At 42.4% G+C, this 15,784-nt stretch overlaps 1 protein-coding gene across 5 annotated transcripts in view; it reads left to right on the forward strand.

Moving 5' to 3' along the window:
* The window catches only part of LOC139406828 (DENN domain-containing protein 1B-like), a 196,362-nt gene that overhangs the window by 141,361 nt on the left and 39,217 nt on the right, over positions 1-15,784 (forward strand). For 4 of the 5 annotated variants that reach the window (XM_071149892.1, XM_071149893.1, XM_071149894.1 and 1 more), the window contains 2 exons: positions 7,756-7,881; positions 12,856-12,957. In XM_071149892.1, the coding sequence (XP_071005993.1) occupies positions 7,756-7,881; positions 12,856-12,957 (228 nt within the window). The remainder of the gene's footprint in view (positions 1-7,755; positions 7,882-12,855; positions 12,958-15,784) is intronic. The other variant, XM_071149896.1, reaches the window with a different exon arrangement.

A 15,784-nucleotide genomic window follows, 5' to 3' on the forward strand; every position in this document is an offset into this window, starting at 1 on the left:
CACATGTGGCGTCGGCTGACCACTGGCCCTACTCTGGAGGGGTCAGGGGTCACAGACGTCCTGCATTTACCTGGCCCGCTCCCAGACAGGACCCCGCAGCTGCCCGCTGACTGCCCTTTAACGGCCATTTCCCCCAATTCCACACATAATATTTGAGATTTATTGACTATTAGAAATGCTACTACGCCAATAGCGCTTCCGCTCGGCGAAACAGCTAAAGATTTACAAATAGAGAGAATAATTGGTAAAAGGGTGAAAAAAGGATGTGTGTAACCTTCTGAGAATTATTTTTGACCTGTGTTTTTATTGGAAACATCAAATGAGACCGAGTTTAGGTTCCTGTGTTTAATTGTATTTTTGTTCTGAATTTGTCGTGCTACTACGCACTGAGGATGTTCACTTTTGACGGTGTTTATTACACATGAGTCATTTCTCGGTAAAGGTTGAATTTTGGCAGTTGTGAAGGCATTTTCTAAAATAAGCTGTTTGTCTTTTTTCCTGTTGAGATAATTTTTTGTTTAATGAAATTTACGTTTAATCAAATAAATACAAAATATGACATCAGACTGTTTCTGCACAGAACGTTTACATTTTTCTTGTTGAGTATTGCAATGAAATGGAAATATAATGCAGCTGATTTATGATACAAATCTATTTCCTGTCCTTAATCTGTTTGGGATATTAAGCACATTTATAGATTTAAAGAAATCATTTTAGAATGTTAAATTACAATATTGTAATGGTGTAATATAATGTTAAAAAGTCCCTTATATTTTGTTGAAGAGAACAATTTGCTCTTAATATGTATTCATTAGTGGCATTGTTTTGAGTAAAAAAAAAGTTTGCTAATTTGTGGCATGGGTCTGAAAAGGTTTATAGGTTCTTAAACACTTTTAAAGCAGCTTTTCTACAGATGCTACTAATATAGGTCTCTGAGGTCGATGTGTGTTTTATTAAAATCAACGTGTTGACAAGTGTATAGAACAAGGAATGTGCAATATGAACCACCGCTGTTGTTCTAAAGATCAAGGTGCTTTTATTCTTTGTTTCTTTCATTCTTTGTGTTTTTTGAATTGTTTTGCAGACTTCTCCCACACAGTGATACAGTTATAATTGGGCTGGGGTGTAGTGTGGTTATTTGCCACGCTAGTCATTAAAAGTATCCAAGAATAGCAAATTAGGCAGACCATTAATTCTGAAAACAAACAATGTGCGACTGAATCCCATTTTTATTTGATCCCGTAGACTTAATATCAAAACCTATGACTGGAGTATTTGTTTAAAAAAAATAATGTATTCTTCCTTTTGTGTGTTTTACACATTCAAAGTAAGATGTACGAGAACCTCTTTCAAATCGCAATGTGTAATTCCCTCTGTTCTCTGTCGCCACTGGCTTTTTTTGACACAGTTCCTTACATTTCTACCCTTCCTATATTTGATCATCTGTGTTTCCAATCAATGAGGGAAATGTACCTAGTGCACACCTACTTGTTGTATTTTAAGACTCTGGTGGGAAGTTAACAGATATGGCAGAGGGAGAGAGGTGTGTGTGTGTGTGTGTGTGTGTGTGTGTGTGTGTGTGTGTGTGTGTGTGTGTGTGTGTGTGTGTGTGTGTGTGTGTGTGTGTGTGTGTGTGTGTGTGTGTGTGTGTGTGTGTGTGTGTGTGTGTGTGTGTGTGTGTGTCTCCAGAGATAACCTGGCACAGGTAATCAAACACAACAGCTTTAATTGGGAGTTCAGCTTCAGCTTCAGTTCACAGAAAACAACATAATCAGCAGCCAACGCAGCTACACACGCACACCCACACACACGCAGAGGAAGGTACACTCCTGTCTCACTAAAAGTCACTCTGAGTCCTGTCGATGGTGAACAATAATCACTCAAAACGCCAAGCTGACATTTAAATTAGGAGAAAGATTTCTCTACTTACACGTTTCTGCTTCGTCCACAATACGCGTTAGCCACAGCTGTACACTGCATACAGAGTAGGGCCAGGTGTGTGTGTTTCACCTCAACTCATTTCCACTGTGAAGCAGCTCCAGGATTTCCCAAACTATAAGCTACCTACCTCAAAGATTGGCTTGTACATTAAGATCAGTACTGAACCGTGCTGCTTCCGCTAGGATTGCTCACTTCTTATTAATGAAGCATAATGAGTTAAATGAAGGTTAACTTCAGGTAACTGTTTTGATTATGATCTGATGACGATTCATATCATGTTTTTTTTTTGTGGGGGGTGACTGACAACTGTGTCTTGTTATATTGCCCTGACTTAATTTAACTCAATGTACACTGTTTCTGCTTCAAACTACAATTCCCAATGTTGTCCATCAAACAGAGTTTTGGAGTTTGTCTCCTCTCTCTGTCTCCTCTCTCTCTCTCTCTCTCTCTCGCTGAGTCTCTCTCTCTGAGTCTCTCTCTCTGAGTCTCTCTCTCTCTGAGTCTCTCTCTCTCTCTCTCTCTCTCTCTCTCTGAGTCTCTCTCTCTCTCTCTCTCTCTCTGAGTTTCTCTCTCTCTCTCGCTGAGTCTCTCTCTCGCTGAGTCTCTCTCTCTGAGTCTCTCTCTCTGAGTCTCTCTCTCTCTGAGTCTCTCTCTCTCTCTCTCTCTCTCTCTCTCTCTCTCTCTCTGAGTCTCTCTCTCTCTCTCTCTCTGAGTTTCTCTCTCTCTCTCTGAGTCTCTCTCTCTCTGAGTCTCTCTCTCTGAGTCCCTCTCTCTCTGTCTCTGTGTCTCTTTCTCTCTGTCTCTGTGTCTCTTTCTCTGTGTCTCTCTGTGTGTGTGTTGATGCTCTGGTCCATTCTGTATTTGAAGTCAACCCAGGGAGCACCAGAGACCAGTTAGTGTTTGAAGTAAAGATGACATTTAGATATGTTTAATTATGTATGCAAAACTCCCAGCTCATCCCAGAGCCTGCTATACAGGGTCAGCCTGACAAAGTAACCCCACTTCAGGGAGTAGCATCTGCCATTAGATATCCCTATTAGTTAAAATGAACACACACACAGACACACACACATCATCATCATCTGTTTGATGTGCTTATTTCACTGCGGGTAATAAAATGATGATGGATCTATAGTCCTGCTCATATGGGCTGTAGGTAACAGTGTCTTTGTTTGTTTTTCCTGTGGGACATCTAGCTACACATCTCACCAGCAGGAAAGACGGCGCAAGATATTAAAATCTACTTCACCTGCCTTCTCTGTCCTCTCATCTTATATTAGAGGTTGAGCCTGATGGACTTGGAAGTCATAGTTTTGCTTTGCAACTAGAGAAGACCGTTAATGAAAATGATTTTGGATATAAATATACAAGCAATTGAGTCTGTTTGTCAGTGAATAACATTGTTATGAGGAATTGGTTTTTATACTAGACATTGTAGTTAAAAGAATGAAGGACTCTAAGGGTAAGAATAGTTTTATATTGAGTTTTATGTGTCAGATATTCTTTTTTATTATTATTTTTTAAATGTGGGTGGAGTGTTGCGTGTGTGTGTGTGTGTGTGTGTGTGTGTGTGTGTGTGTGTGTGTGTGTGTGTGTGTGTGTGTGTGTGTGTGTGTGTGTGTGTGTGTGTGTGTGTGTGTGTGTGTGTGTGTGTGTGTGTGTGTGTGTGCATGCGCACACACGTCTTTGTGCATGAGGGTATGTGTAACATTCAGGCAGCAGCACATCAAAAGAAAGCGGGAGATTTTCATAACTATTTTTTTTTACTTCTTTGTAGTTCTTTAATTGCATCCCCACGGCCTTCTTTCCCTGGACAGAATCTTAACAAAACATTATTTTTTTGGTTCGAAGAGAAAACCCAAACTTTCTACCACAGCAGCAGTGTCAGGGTTGAAATTTGGGAGTTTTATATGCTCTGGTAGAGCCTTAATTGTCATTGTCATTATTACAAGTATTTTTTAATCAATTTTTCCATTTTAAACACATTCTATATAATTAGGATATAGATTATTTTCTATGTCAAATTGCTGCTGGGTTTAAGCACATTTTTCCACTGCTCCAATCACTGATAAATGCCCCATTATATTTAGGCAAACACTTATCTTTGCTTTTCCTTTCTCTACAAAATGCTGCTGGGTTTTAGCTAGGGAGACGAACCGTGTATGGTTCCACTGCTGTCTAGTTGTAGATAAATAGTAGTGAAATGCTCAGTAACAATTAGCTGTGCTGTGCCTTTTGCCAGAGTAAAAGTCGTCAGACAGTTGGTGCCTGTACGGTAACGTGGTGTGACTGTGTGCTGTGAGACAACGTTAGTTGATGTTGGTTCCCATGTGTTTAGAGGACGCTACAGTACCAGCCAAGCCTCGTTATCCTTGACGGCTGTACTAGATCCTCCGCGTCTCGTTATGATGATGAAACTTTTCTCTTTTCTGTTTCTATATGTAATGCACCAGAGCTGAAAGATATGGCACTTTTACTGCTTTGGACACTTCATGTTTGTTAGAATTGTTTTTGCTGTCCTTGAACACATGTAATATTATTTTAAAGTTATTTCTAGGATATTCTGAAGTGATTCAATTTTGAGTGCTCTGCAATTTTTTTTCTCCTTTAAAACATATTTTTGTTACGTAATTGTGTCAGTGTATATTTGTCAATACATGTACACACACTGGGAGAGGACCTACAGTTCAATCAGATAAAACTTCAGAATGGTGTTACATGACGTATGTGTGTGCGCCCACGTGTGTTGTGTGTATGTGTGAACCACCCCAGCCCACAGCAGAGATGCGATGATCCAATGACAGTTATCTTTTACAGTCTTATCCTTTACAGAGAGACCGATATCACCACTGCACCTGCTAATTATCATCTCCAGCTGCTGAGTTAAATGGAGATCTGTTCCCGGTCTGACCTGTGACCCCCTGCTCTTTACACCAGCCACTTCAGTCCTTGTTATGGGGAGGCTGGGCCGTGGCTTAATGAGCCCCCGTGTCTACCCTGTGTGGCTGCCGGCCTGCCGCTCCTCAGACGCACGCCTTTCATCCACAGCCATCCTCCCTTGATGTAAATTGAAAAGATCACAGCTTTGGGGAAAAGACCTATACGGGAAAGGCCTCTCTGCATAGATTATGACTATCATAACTCAACACTTTTTTTTTCTTTCTTTGCGCCTTCCTTTCCTTAGCCCCCCCCCCCCCCCCCCCCCCCTCGCTCGCCTTCTCTCCCTCTTTCTTTCTCTTTTGCTCTCTCTCTCTCACTTGTGCTCTCTCCCCTTCCTTCCATCTCTCTCTCTCTCCCTCTCTCTCTGCAATGCTATAGTTAATTGGACCCATTGGGGGAGTCAGTCCCTTTGATCTGCTGGCCGTCAGTGTGGCTTTACAGTAAAAAATGTCATTGCCAAATAGGGTTATCACCTGTAGAGCAGGGTCTCTCTGTGACGCCTGCTCACGTCTTGTTAGCCACGCTCACACTATAAAAGCTAATTAGTCTGACAGAGACCATTACTGCTGCAGCATGCCTGATGAGATGCCACTGCACCAACTAGCCTCGTCTGTCAAACACACACGTATTATTAATCACAAGTTTATTATTTTAGATATTTTTCTGTACATTTGTTGGATTGTTTTATGGGATGTGTGGGTTTTGTTTTTATGAGTGCATGTTGTGATTGTCGCCTTTCGGAGATGATTCGATTTTTGAACACAATTGCTTTCTAAAAAAATTGTCAAACTCGTCACCGGACGAACGGAATTTCCCTTCTCAAAACAAATCAACACATTTTAAAAATTCTATCTTGTCACTAAAACAATCTCATTTGAATTATATTCCCGAAAACAGAACATCTCTTTGTGTCCCTCCCTTTCATTAAAAAGTATTTGTAATCGTTCTCCTCTAAACGCTGATCTTCAGAACTCCGCGAGCAGCAGAATTTACTTCTCCCCGCCTGTCTGGCAGTCTTCAGGGTATCAGCAGTAGACTGACTGACATTCTGTTGTCTTTGATTCTCAAGCTAAAAAAAAAAAAAAAAAGACCTTTTAAAGATTTTGCAGTGGGAGAGAAAGAAAAAAATCTGCAAACGCACACAAACATGAAATATTAATTTCAGAAACAACTTTACATAAACATAAAAGTATTTAGCAAAAATGAGTGAGTGTGGAGATGACAGTTGTTAATTTAGCAGTGATAAACTGCTGTTTGATGCTTTGGAGGGGAGGGAGTTTTCGTGGTGGATGGTAGCAGGCAGCGCGGGAACGGGGACACGGTGGAGAGAGAGCGTCAGACTAAACCCCAGGGGTTTAGTGAGACTTTGTTAACACACTGCTTCTACTCCCTCTAGTTTCTAACGGCGAACTCAAACAGCAGTCAGCGTTTCTCCTAATATGACAAACAGTACTTTTACTGTAGGTGCTCCTTGATTGTTTTGGTCTGGTCTCTTGAGGGTGTTAAAACGGAATTGTGGAAACATTGTGGAAACATTGTGTGATGTAGGCCTATGTATTCACATGGTGATCAATAGGTACAGTTCTTAGACTGTTAAACATTTCACAAAAAGTGTAACAACAACGTGGGCATTGTACACCGAGTGTACAGAACATTAGGAACGTCTTCCTAATATTGAGTTGCACCCCCTTTTGCGCTCCGAACAGTCTCAATTTGTCCGAGCGTGGACTCTAGGTGTCGAAAGCGTTCCACAGGGATGCTGGCCCATATTGACTCCAATGCTTCCCAGAGTTGTCAAGTTGGCTACACAGGAAACTGTTGAGGGTGAAAAACCCAGCAGAGTTTCAGTTCTTGACACTCAAACCAGTGTGCCTGGCACCTACTACTATACCCTGTTCAAAGGCACTTAAGCATTTTGTCTTGCTCATTCACCCTCTAAATGGCACACATACACAATCCATGTCTCAAGGCTTAAAAAAACATTCTTTATCCTGTCTCCTCCCGATCATCTACACTGAAGTGGATTAAGCAAGTGACATCAGTAAGGGATCATAGCTTTCACCTGTTCAGTCTGTCATGGAAAGAGCAGGTGTTCCTAATGTTTTATACACTGTGTATATTGTATACAACCAAAGGACAGTGTATATTTTGTGATTAGATACAAGACAGACAGAGAGATACAATCCTCTTTCAGACAGACAGACAGACAGACAGACAGACAGACTTCAGAGCAGGTGAAGAGGCTCTTGACACCTTCCTTAGACGTTCCGATGGACCGCATGGGTCACCCATAAATAAGCATCTGCACGCTGCTGCTCTCCTGTGGGAGGGAGGGAGGGATTTACAGGACAGTACAAGGAGTGGCATTAAGAGGAAAATAAAATAAGTAGAGTGGGAGAGAGAACGAGACAACTGGATTTTCTTTCACAGTCCTTCTTTACTCCCTTCCCCTTCCTCTCCATCTCCCCCATCCTCTGCTCAATTAACAGAGCAGCAGGTGCTCTCTGCAGGTGCTCTCTGCAGCACAACAGATACGATTTTTTTTATTTCTTTTTTGGGAATGACCTGTAAATGTGACACTTCACACCCAGAATGGCTCTCCCGTTCCAGCTACCAATTTCACAGGTGTTAATTTAACTTTCCCCTCTCTTTCTCTCATTCATTCCCTCTGTCTCCCTCTCCATCCTCTCTCACTCCCCTCCCTCTCTTTCTCTATCTCTCTCCACCCTCGTTCTCTCTTCTCCTTTCTCGATCTGTCTCTCTTCACCCTCCCTCCGTCCCCTCCCTCCACCCTCTCTCCATCCCCTTCCTCTCTCTCTCTCTTGCTTGCTCTCTCTGTCTCTGGTTCCCTCTGTGTTTTTCTCTCTCTCTCAGGTCCACTCTCTGAAGAGTAAGCTAAAGAAGCAGTCGACATCAACAGGAAGCGGAGTAGCAAGGGCCTTCCTCCGGGCTCAGGCTGCTCTGTTTGGATCCTACCGAGATGCCCTCCGATACAAACCTGTAAGAACCTAACCCTAAACCCTTACCCTCCGATACAAACCTGTAAGAGCTTAACCCTAAACCCTTACCCTCCGATACAAACCTGTAAGAACCTACCCCTAAACCCTTACCCTCCGATACAAACCTGTAAGAATCTACCCCTAAACCCTTACCCTCTGATACAAACCTGTAAGAACCTACCCCTAAACCCTTACCCTCTGATACAAACCTGTAAGAACCTACCCCTAAACCCTTACCCTCTGATTCAAACCTGTAAGAAGCTACCCCTAAACCCTTACCCTCCGATACAAACCTGTAAGAACCTACCCCTAAACCCTTACCCTCCGATACAAACCTGTAAGAACCTACCCCTAAACCCTTACCCTCGATACAAACCTGTAAGAACCTACCCCTAAACCCTTACCCTCCGATACAAACCTGTAAGAACCTACCCCTAAACCCTTACCCTCCGATACAAACCTGTAAGAACCTACCCCTAAACCCTTACCCTCCGATACAAACCTGTAAGAACCTACCCCTAAACCCGTACCCTCCGATACAAACCTGTAAGAACCTACCCCTAAACCCTTACCCTCTGATACAAACCTGTAAGAACCTACCCCTAAACTCGTACCCTCCGATACAAACCTGTAAGAACCTACCCCTAAACCCTTACCATCCGATACAAACCTGTAAGAGCTTAACCCTAAACCCTTACCCTCCGATTCAAACCTGTAAGAAGCTACCCCTAAACCCTTACTCTCCGATACAAACCTGTAAGAACCTACCCCTAAACCCTTACCCTCCGATACAAACCTGTAAGAACCTACCCCTAAACCCTTACCCTCCGATACAAACCTGTAAGAGCTTAACCCTAAACCCTTACCCTCCGATTCAAACCTGTAAGAGCTTAACCCTTACCCTCCGATTCAAACCTGTAAGAACCTACCCCTAAACCCTTACCCTCCGATTCAAACCTGTAAGAACCTACCCCTAAACCCTTACCCTCCGATACAAACCTGTAAGAACCTACCCCTAAACTCTTACCCTCCGATACAAACCTGTAAGAACCTACCCCTAAACTCTTACCCTCTGATACAAACCTGTAAGAACCTACCCCTAAACTCTTACCCTCCGATACAAACCTGTAAGAACCTACCCCTAAACCCTTACCCTCCGATACAAACCTGTAAGAACCTACCCCTAAACCCGTACCCTCCGATACAAACCTGTAAGAACCTACCCCTAAACCCTTACCCTCTGATACAAACCTGTAAGAACCTACCCCTAAACCCGTACCCTCCGATACAAAGCTATAAGAAGCTTCTCCTAACTGCAACCCTCAGGTACAAACCTGTAATAACTCGCTTCGACCTAATCATTATACCCCTAACCCCTACCCTCAGAAGTTTGTTTTCAGTTTGTGAAAGGAAAATGTGTTTTTGAACAGTGAGTGAAGGTTGAAGGTGTGTTTTTGAGTTGACTGAAGGTGGTCTGAAACACTGACATATCAGTACCTTTACAGGAGGAGTCAGGACATTCTCTTTGAAGATATATTTTAGCCACTTCTCACTATCTTCCTTTCCCTCTCTAGTCTAAATCCCAGAACATTTCTCTCTCGCTCTGCCTCTCAATTCTAAGTTACTCCAGTTGAGAGCAAAACAAGCCATGTACTGTTTGTCAAATAGCAGGGCTTTTGTTCATAGGCTTTAAGGGTAATTGGGCTGTGTAGAGTCCCAGAGAGGGGATCCATAATTGATGCCTCTGTGTTGTCGGTCTGTGTATACAGACAGTGGCATGAACACACTGCCTGACTCCCTTCAGACACAAACATTTAAAGCAGAGCGAGCAAAGAGCTTGTGTGTGTGCCGTGACGTCCACACAACATACCATCTCCCTAGTCCCCATAGGATCTAGATAAAAGTCTATGATTCCACACACACACACACACACAAATTGGCATCCATGCTCGCATACTTTCATACACACACACACACACAAATACACATACACAGGCACTCACACACATTCTGAGCACCCCGTTTGACTGAAGCATGTGTATTTGGAGCCCATATGCTTTCACAGAAGAGTTAGTGTTAGTGTTGCACGGTATACCAAAACTTGAGTACTTTTCAATACTAGAACCTGAATATTTTTTTTTTCGGTATACTAGAATTTTTGTTACTTTCATGTTCTTCTGTCAAATGTGTCTCATGGATTAAGCCTGTCTATCAGCGCCGCCGACCACTTATTGTAGCGTGCTCTGTGCCTGCTCCACAAACTCTCGTTTTAGTATCAAAACATAACGTTTTGCAACTGTGTGGACTAATGATGACACCCGAGAACAGCTAGATTGCAGGCAAGGGTGTGCAAAGCTGTATTGAATGTGTCACTGTCTGTCACCTTGATTAGTACCATTTGTCTCTCGAGCTGTGCACCTACGTTATCAACTTTCATTTGTAGGCCAGATTGTAGCAACCTCATGATGGGTATTGGGCCATTTTTAGTATCATGTAGTAGCTTAAACCTATCTATGTTATGTTGAGCTGGGTGAATGGAATATGACTGACAGACAGGCATCCAATATGCTGTAATAGAAACAAGGCCATGCTCATAGAAATCAAATGAAAGTTCCTCCGTAATCTTAAACGGCACCGACCGCCACTGGGCTACACATACACGTCCTCTGCCTCGACGACAATGGCAGGGTTATCAGCAGCACCTGTCTTTTTACTAAAGGAATGCGTTCACTTAGGAAATGTTTCTATTAACATTAAATAGTTTTTTTTTTCCTTTTCTCTGCCCCCCCCCTTCTGAAAGCGCCTCATTGCTGCAGCGTAGTTTTAATGAAAGCGACGATTCCAATCGTATCGTGTGAAACGATGCACCGGAACTCTGTCAGGGAGGAATAGTCCATTAATGTGAACCAATCCGTGGGGGATTAATGACACTTGTTTCTACTATTATGAGGAAAATGTTGTATTAATATGAAAAGTATGTATTGGAAATAACTTATTGATCTGTTATGAATTATTATTTGGCTGTATGAATTCATGTACTTTTTTTGGAGGCAGTTTTTGTGAACAATGTGGCCTCATTAAACTTAACTGTGCCCTTCGTAATCTAGCTAATGATTAGCCCATTGGGGTAAACAATGCGGAGGAGCAACCCCATGCTTCAGCCATGTAGCCACATGTGCTGCATGAGACAGTTGATGATGCTTATTGCTAAAATAGCACACCTGCCTGATAATATGTACCATGTACAGCCCCTAAATATATTGCTTTTCATCAATTTGTTATTGGCTCATTTCTGGAGGGGAATATTACATTTGAAACGGTTTAATATAGGCTATACAGTATGTCATAATTGGGGGGGGGGGTGTAGCTTAATTTTGGTTTTCCAAACAATCAGTGTAGATATCAGATTTTACGATTGGCTATAATATAAGGTACCTGCCCAGACTGCAAATGAAACATGAAATCACAACTGAAATTATGCATGCATAACTTGCTCTACTGGGATCTTGGGTGGGACCAGCAATATAGTCCTTCGGGCCAGTAGTTCTCACATGGTATTGGCCGGTGTGCCACTGTCAAATTTACATGACTGTCAAGCCCTAAACTGGTAATCAGGCTAACTGCCTTACATTTCTGAAGACATTTATTTTCATTGTTAGAGCGGCCACTTAAGTATCTGGTCAATATAATGGATAATCAAATGGATAATCTTTGGTCACACACACAATAACTCATTCGTGGGGGACGTCATGTTCACTGTTGCCTTGTTAGAATAGATTTGTTCTTTATTAGTCCATCTGCAAAGAAAGACATTCTTCTGTTCCTATTCTTTCAGAATAACTATTCCATGTCTGAAGTAAAGTTGCTAATTGCAGAACTATAAACTAATCTTGATGTAATATATAGCATTAACCAACCAGCACTAAAATGAGGCCAGACCTACACTGTAGTGAACATGTCCTAGTGTGTTCATAGCCTCAAACACTAGCCTGGTTCTCCACAATACTTAAAAAGTAACTGTAGAAAAATATACATTTGCAAATTAGGCTAATTATACGGAAACATGCATGTAGAACCACTGCAGGCTCCTTTTGATTGGCTGGGTAGTCATGTTGTCATCTAATGTCTGTAGCTCTCAGCTAATTATGATGCAAGAGAGTGTAACAGGAGAGACTGAATTACCTAGTTACTGAAGTTACTAAGTTTTGGGTGGCAGAAAATATGTAAGTAGAATACAGTAGAAATGTATTGTCAACTTCTTAATTTCTCTGGTCCTTTATCAGATCAGTAATGTGACATTTTAACAATGATGGAAAAAGTACCCAATTGTCATATTTGAGTAAACGTAAAGATACCTTAATAGAAAATGACTAAAGTAAAAGTGAAAATCACCCAGTAAAATTCTACTTGAGTTAGTCTAAAAGTATTTGGTTTTAAATATACTTAAGTATCAGAAGTCAATGTAGTTTCGAAATTATACTTAAGTATCAAAAGTATAAATCATTTCAAATGTCTTAAATTAAGCAAAACAAACAGCACCATTTTCTTGTTTGTTTTTTTATTCACTGATTGCCAGGGGCACACTCCAACACTCAGACATCATTTACTAAACACATGCTTCATTTGTGAGTCAGGAGGATCAGAGGCAGTAGGGATGACCAGGGATGTTCTCTTGATTAGTGTGTGAATTAGACCATTTTCATGTCCTGCTGGGCATTCAAAATGTGAAGAGTACTTTTGGGGGTCAGGGAAAATGTATGGAGTAAAATGTACATACTTGTCTTTAGGAATATAAAAAGTAAAGCACAGATACCCCCAAAAACTACTTTAATACTTTTTAAGTATTTTTACATAAGTACTTTACATCCCTGCATTTTAAAAGTATTCCACCACAGAATACAAAGTGTAAATGTTATCTGGTTCTAAATATGTGGTTCTGATCTTCCTGTCTCCTCCTTTTCCTGTTTCTGGTCAGGGGGAACCAGTCACGTTCTGCGAGGAGAGCTTTGTGGCTCACCGCTCCAGCACCATGAGAAACTTCTTGGAGATGGCGGTCAACCTGCAGCTCTTCAAACAGGTAACACTGCGATGTGTGTGCCTGGGTGCATTCATGCATGTGTGAGGCCCACCATTCCAGAACCATGAGAAAATTCCTACCTAATAACTGAAAAACAATAGGAGCTACAGTGGTTGCTCACTAAAAGTTGTGTGATTATGCTGTGGGTTGTGGTTTAGTACGGTACCCTTCATCACCACTTCATTGCTCCAGACCAGCGCAAGGCGGAGTTAGAGCACTGATTATGCTTTTGGGTCCCAAGGCGCTACTGTGTCTCTAAATGACAATGAATGGGTGAAATTAACCTAAATAGAAAGTGATAATTGTGCACGTCTTCAGTATTACTTACTTAAACTGTTGTTACACTAAGGTTTTTATTGTTTTCTTTTGTTTGGATTATTTTACTGTAGCCCACTCCCGACCAGTCACGTTGTCCAGTGCCTAAGTGGCACCACGGTCTAAGACACTGCATTGCAGTGCAAGCTGTTTTGCTACAGATGCTGGTTCAATTCCCGTGCTAGCCTCAACTGGGAGACAGACCCATGAGATGACTGTAGGTTTTTGGTTTCTATCCCTCTAAAAACATAAATAAATCATTCTAAATAACAAACTAGCTTTATTTACTAATTATTAACAATGTCTCACCCCATGTTCAAGAATGGCCTTTTTCTCGCTCATTTTACGTTATTTGAAAACTCAATCATCTCCAAAATGTTATTTTTTAAACAACTTTATTATTATTATTAATTTAGAATTATATAAAAGCCCCTTGGATATTCTGGCAGATATATTATTAACCTTTTATTAGAAGGACAATATATATTGGTCATGGCTTCCGAGTGGAGCACAATGTGATTGCCTTGCAGTTCTCCAGCTGTATCCACTGAAAGTGTGAGGTTTAAGACACGAGGGCAGGGGGCACGGGATGGGCCGCACAGCCATGCACAAACGACTGACCTAGACCATGGGGAAGGGAAAGAAGGCGAAGGGGTGGTGGACCCCCACCCCGCCACACTGGGTAGCACAGAACAACACTTTAAGGGGGCATTGCACTAATAATGGCGCTGACTAGGGAAATGTTCCCGCTGTTCTTAGTGCCTGTCTGCACGTTCAAACTAAAACAATGTAACTAATAATGTCATCTTTATGCTTTCGTTAATAAAATAATGATAAAAATACTCTTTCAAAATGTCGATGTTTATTTAGTTATGGATCCATAACGAATTACTATGAGAATAAATATCACTGAATTACAGAAATATCCTTGAAATGTAATTATTGGCAGAGAGTCACGTCATATTTTTCGATATACTGTAGGCCTACCGTAGGCGACATGAGTCTCACTATTGTTGAGTAATGCGCTGTTAAAAGTGATGTAGGTCTTATTTATTTAAAAAGCATGGTGAAGTTAGAAGCAATAGGATTTGAAGCAATAGCCTACAACTATTTTAGCACCGTTTTGCGCTGCTCTGAGACAAGCATGGGGACTGGTCTTTAGAAATCAATGAGATTTTTAATTTCACTAAATCCATATTTGGGTATCGGTTAGATGTAACGGTTTTCTTGATGAGAAGGAGAGTCGGACCAAAATGCAGCGTGTGGTTTACGATCCATGTTTATTAATAATACGAAACACGAATCTCCAATACAATACTACAAAACAAAACGTAACGAACGTAACAAAAACCTAAACAGCCTATCTGGTGAAAAACACATAGACAGGAACAATCACCCACAAACACACAGTGAAACCCAGGCTACCTAAATATGGTTCCCAATCAGAGACAATGACGAACACCTGCCTCTGACTGAGAACCATATCAGGCTGAACATAGAAATAGACAAACAAGACATGAAACATAGAATACCCACTCAGATCACACCCTGACCAATCAAAACATAGAAAATACAAAGTAAACTATGGTCAGGGCGTGACAGTACCCCCCCCCCCCAAGGTGCGGACTCCGGCCGCAAAACCTGAACCTATAGGGGAGGGTCTGGGTGGGCATCTGTCCGCGGTGGCGGCTCTGGCGCTGGACGTGGACCCCACTCCATGACAGTTTTAATCCCCCTCCTAAACGTCCCTAAATAGGTTACCCACCACAATGATAACATGGGACAGAGGGACAGCTCGGGACAGAGGTAACTCGGGACAGATAGGTAGCTCAGCACTGAGAGGAAGCTCAGCACTGAGAAGAAGCTCAGCACTGAGAGGAAGCCCAGGCAGGTAGTAGAAACTACCAGAACCTGGCTGGCTGGCGGTTTCAGCAGATCCTGGTCGACTAGCAGATCTGGGAGAATCTGGTCGACTGGCGGATCTGGGAGAATCTGGTCGACTGGCGGATCTGGGAGAATCTGGTCGACTGGCGGATCTGGGAGAATCTGGTCGACTGGCGGATCTGGGAGAATCTGGTCGACTGGCGGATCTGGGAGAATCTGGTCGACTGGCGGATCTAGGAGAATCTGGTCGACTGGCAGATCTGGAAGAGTCTGGTCGACTGGCAGATCTGGAAGAGTCTGGACGACTGGCAGATCTGGAAGAGTCTGGACGACTGGCAGATCTGGAAGAGTCTGGACGACTGGCAGATCTGGAAGAGTCTGGTCGACTGGCAGATCTGGAAGAGTCTGGTCGACTGGCAGATCTGGAAGAGTCTGGTCGACTGGCAGATCTGGAAGAGTCTGGACGACTGGCAGATCTGGAAGAGTCTGGACGACTGGCAGATCTGGAAGAGTCTGGACGACTGGCAGATCTGGAAGAGTCTGGACGACTGGCAGATCTGGAAGAGTCTGGACGACTGGCAGCTCTGGCTGCTCCATGCTGACTGGCTGCTCCATGATGACTGGTAGC

The sequence above is a fragment of the Oncorhynchus clarkii genome, chromosome 4, assembly GCF_045791955.1.
Source record: "Oncorhynchus clarkii lewisi isolate Uvic-CL-2024 chromosome 4, UVic_Ocla_1.0, whole genome shotgun sequence".
In the NCBI taxonomy this organism is placed as follows: domain Eukaryota; kingdom Metazoa; phylum Chordata; class Actinopteri; order Salmoniformes; family Salmonidae; genus Oncorhynchus; species Oncorhynchus clarkii.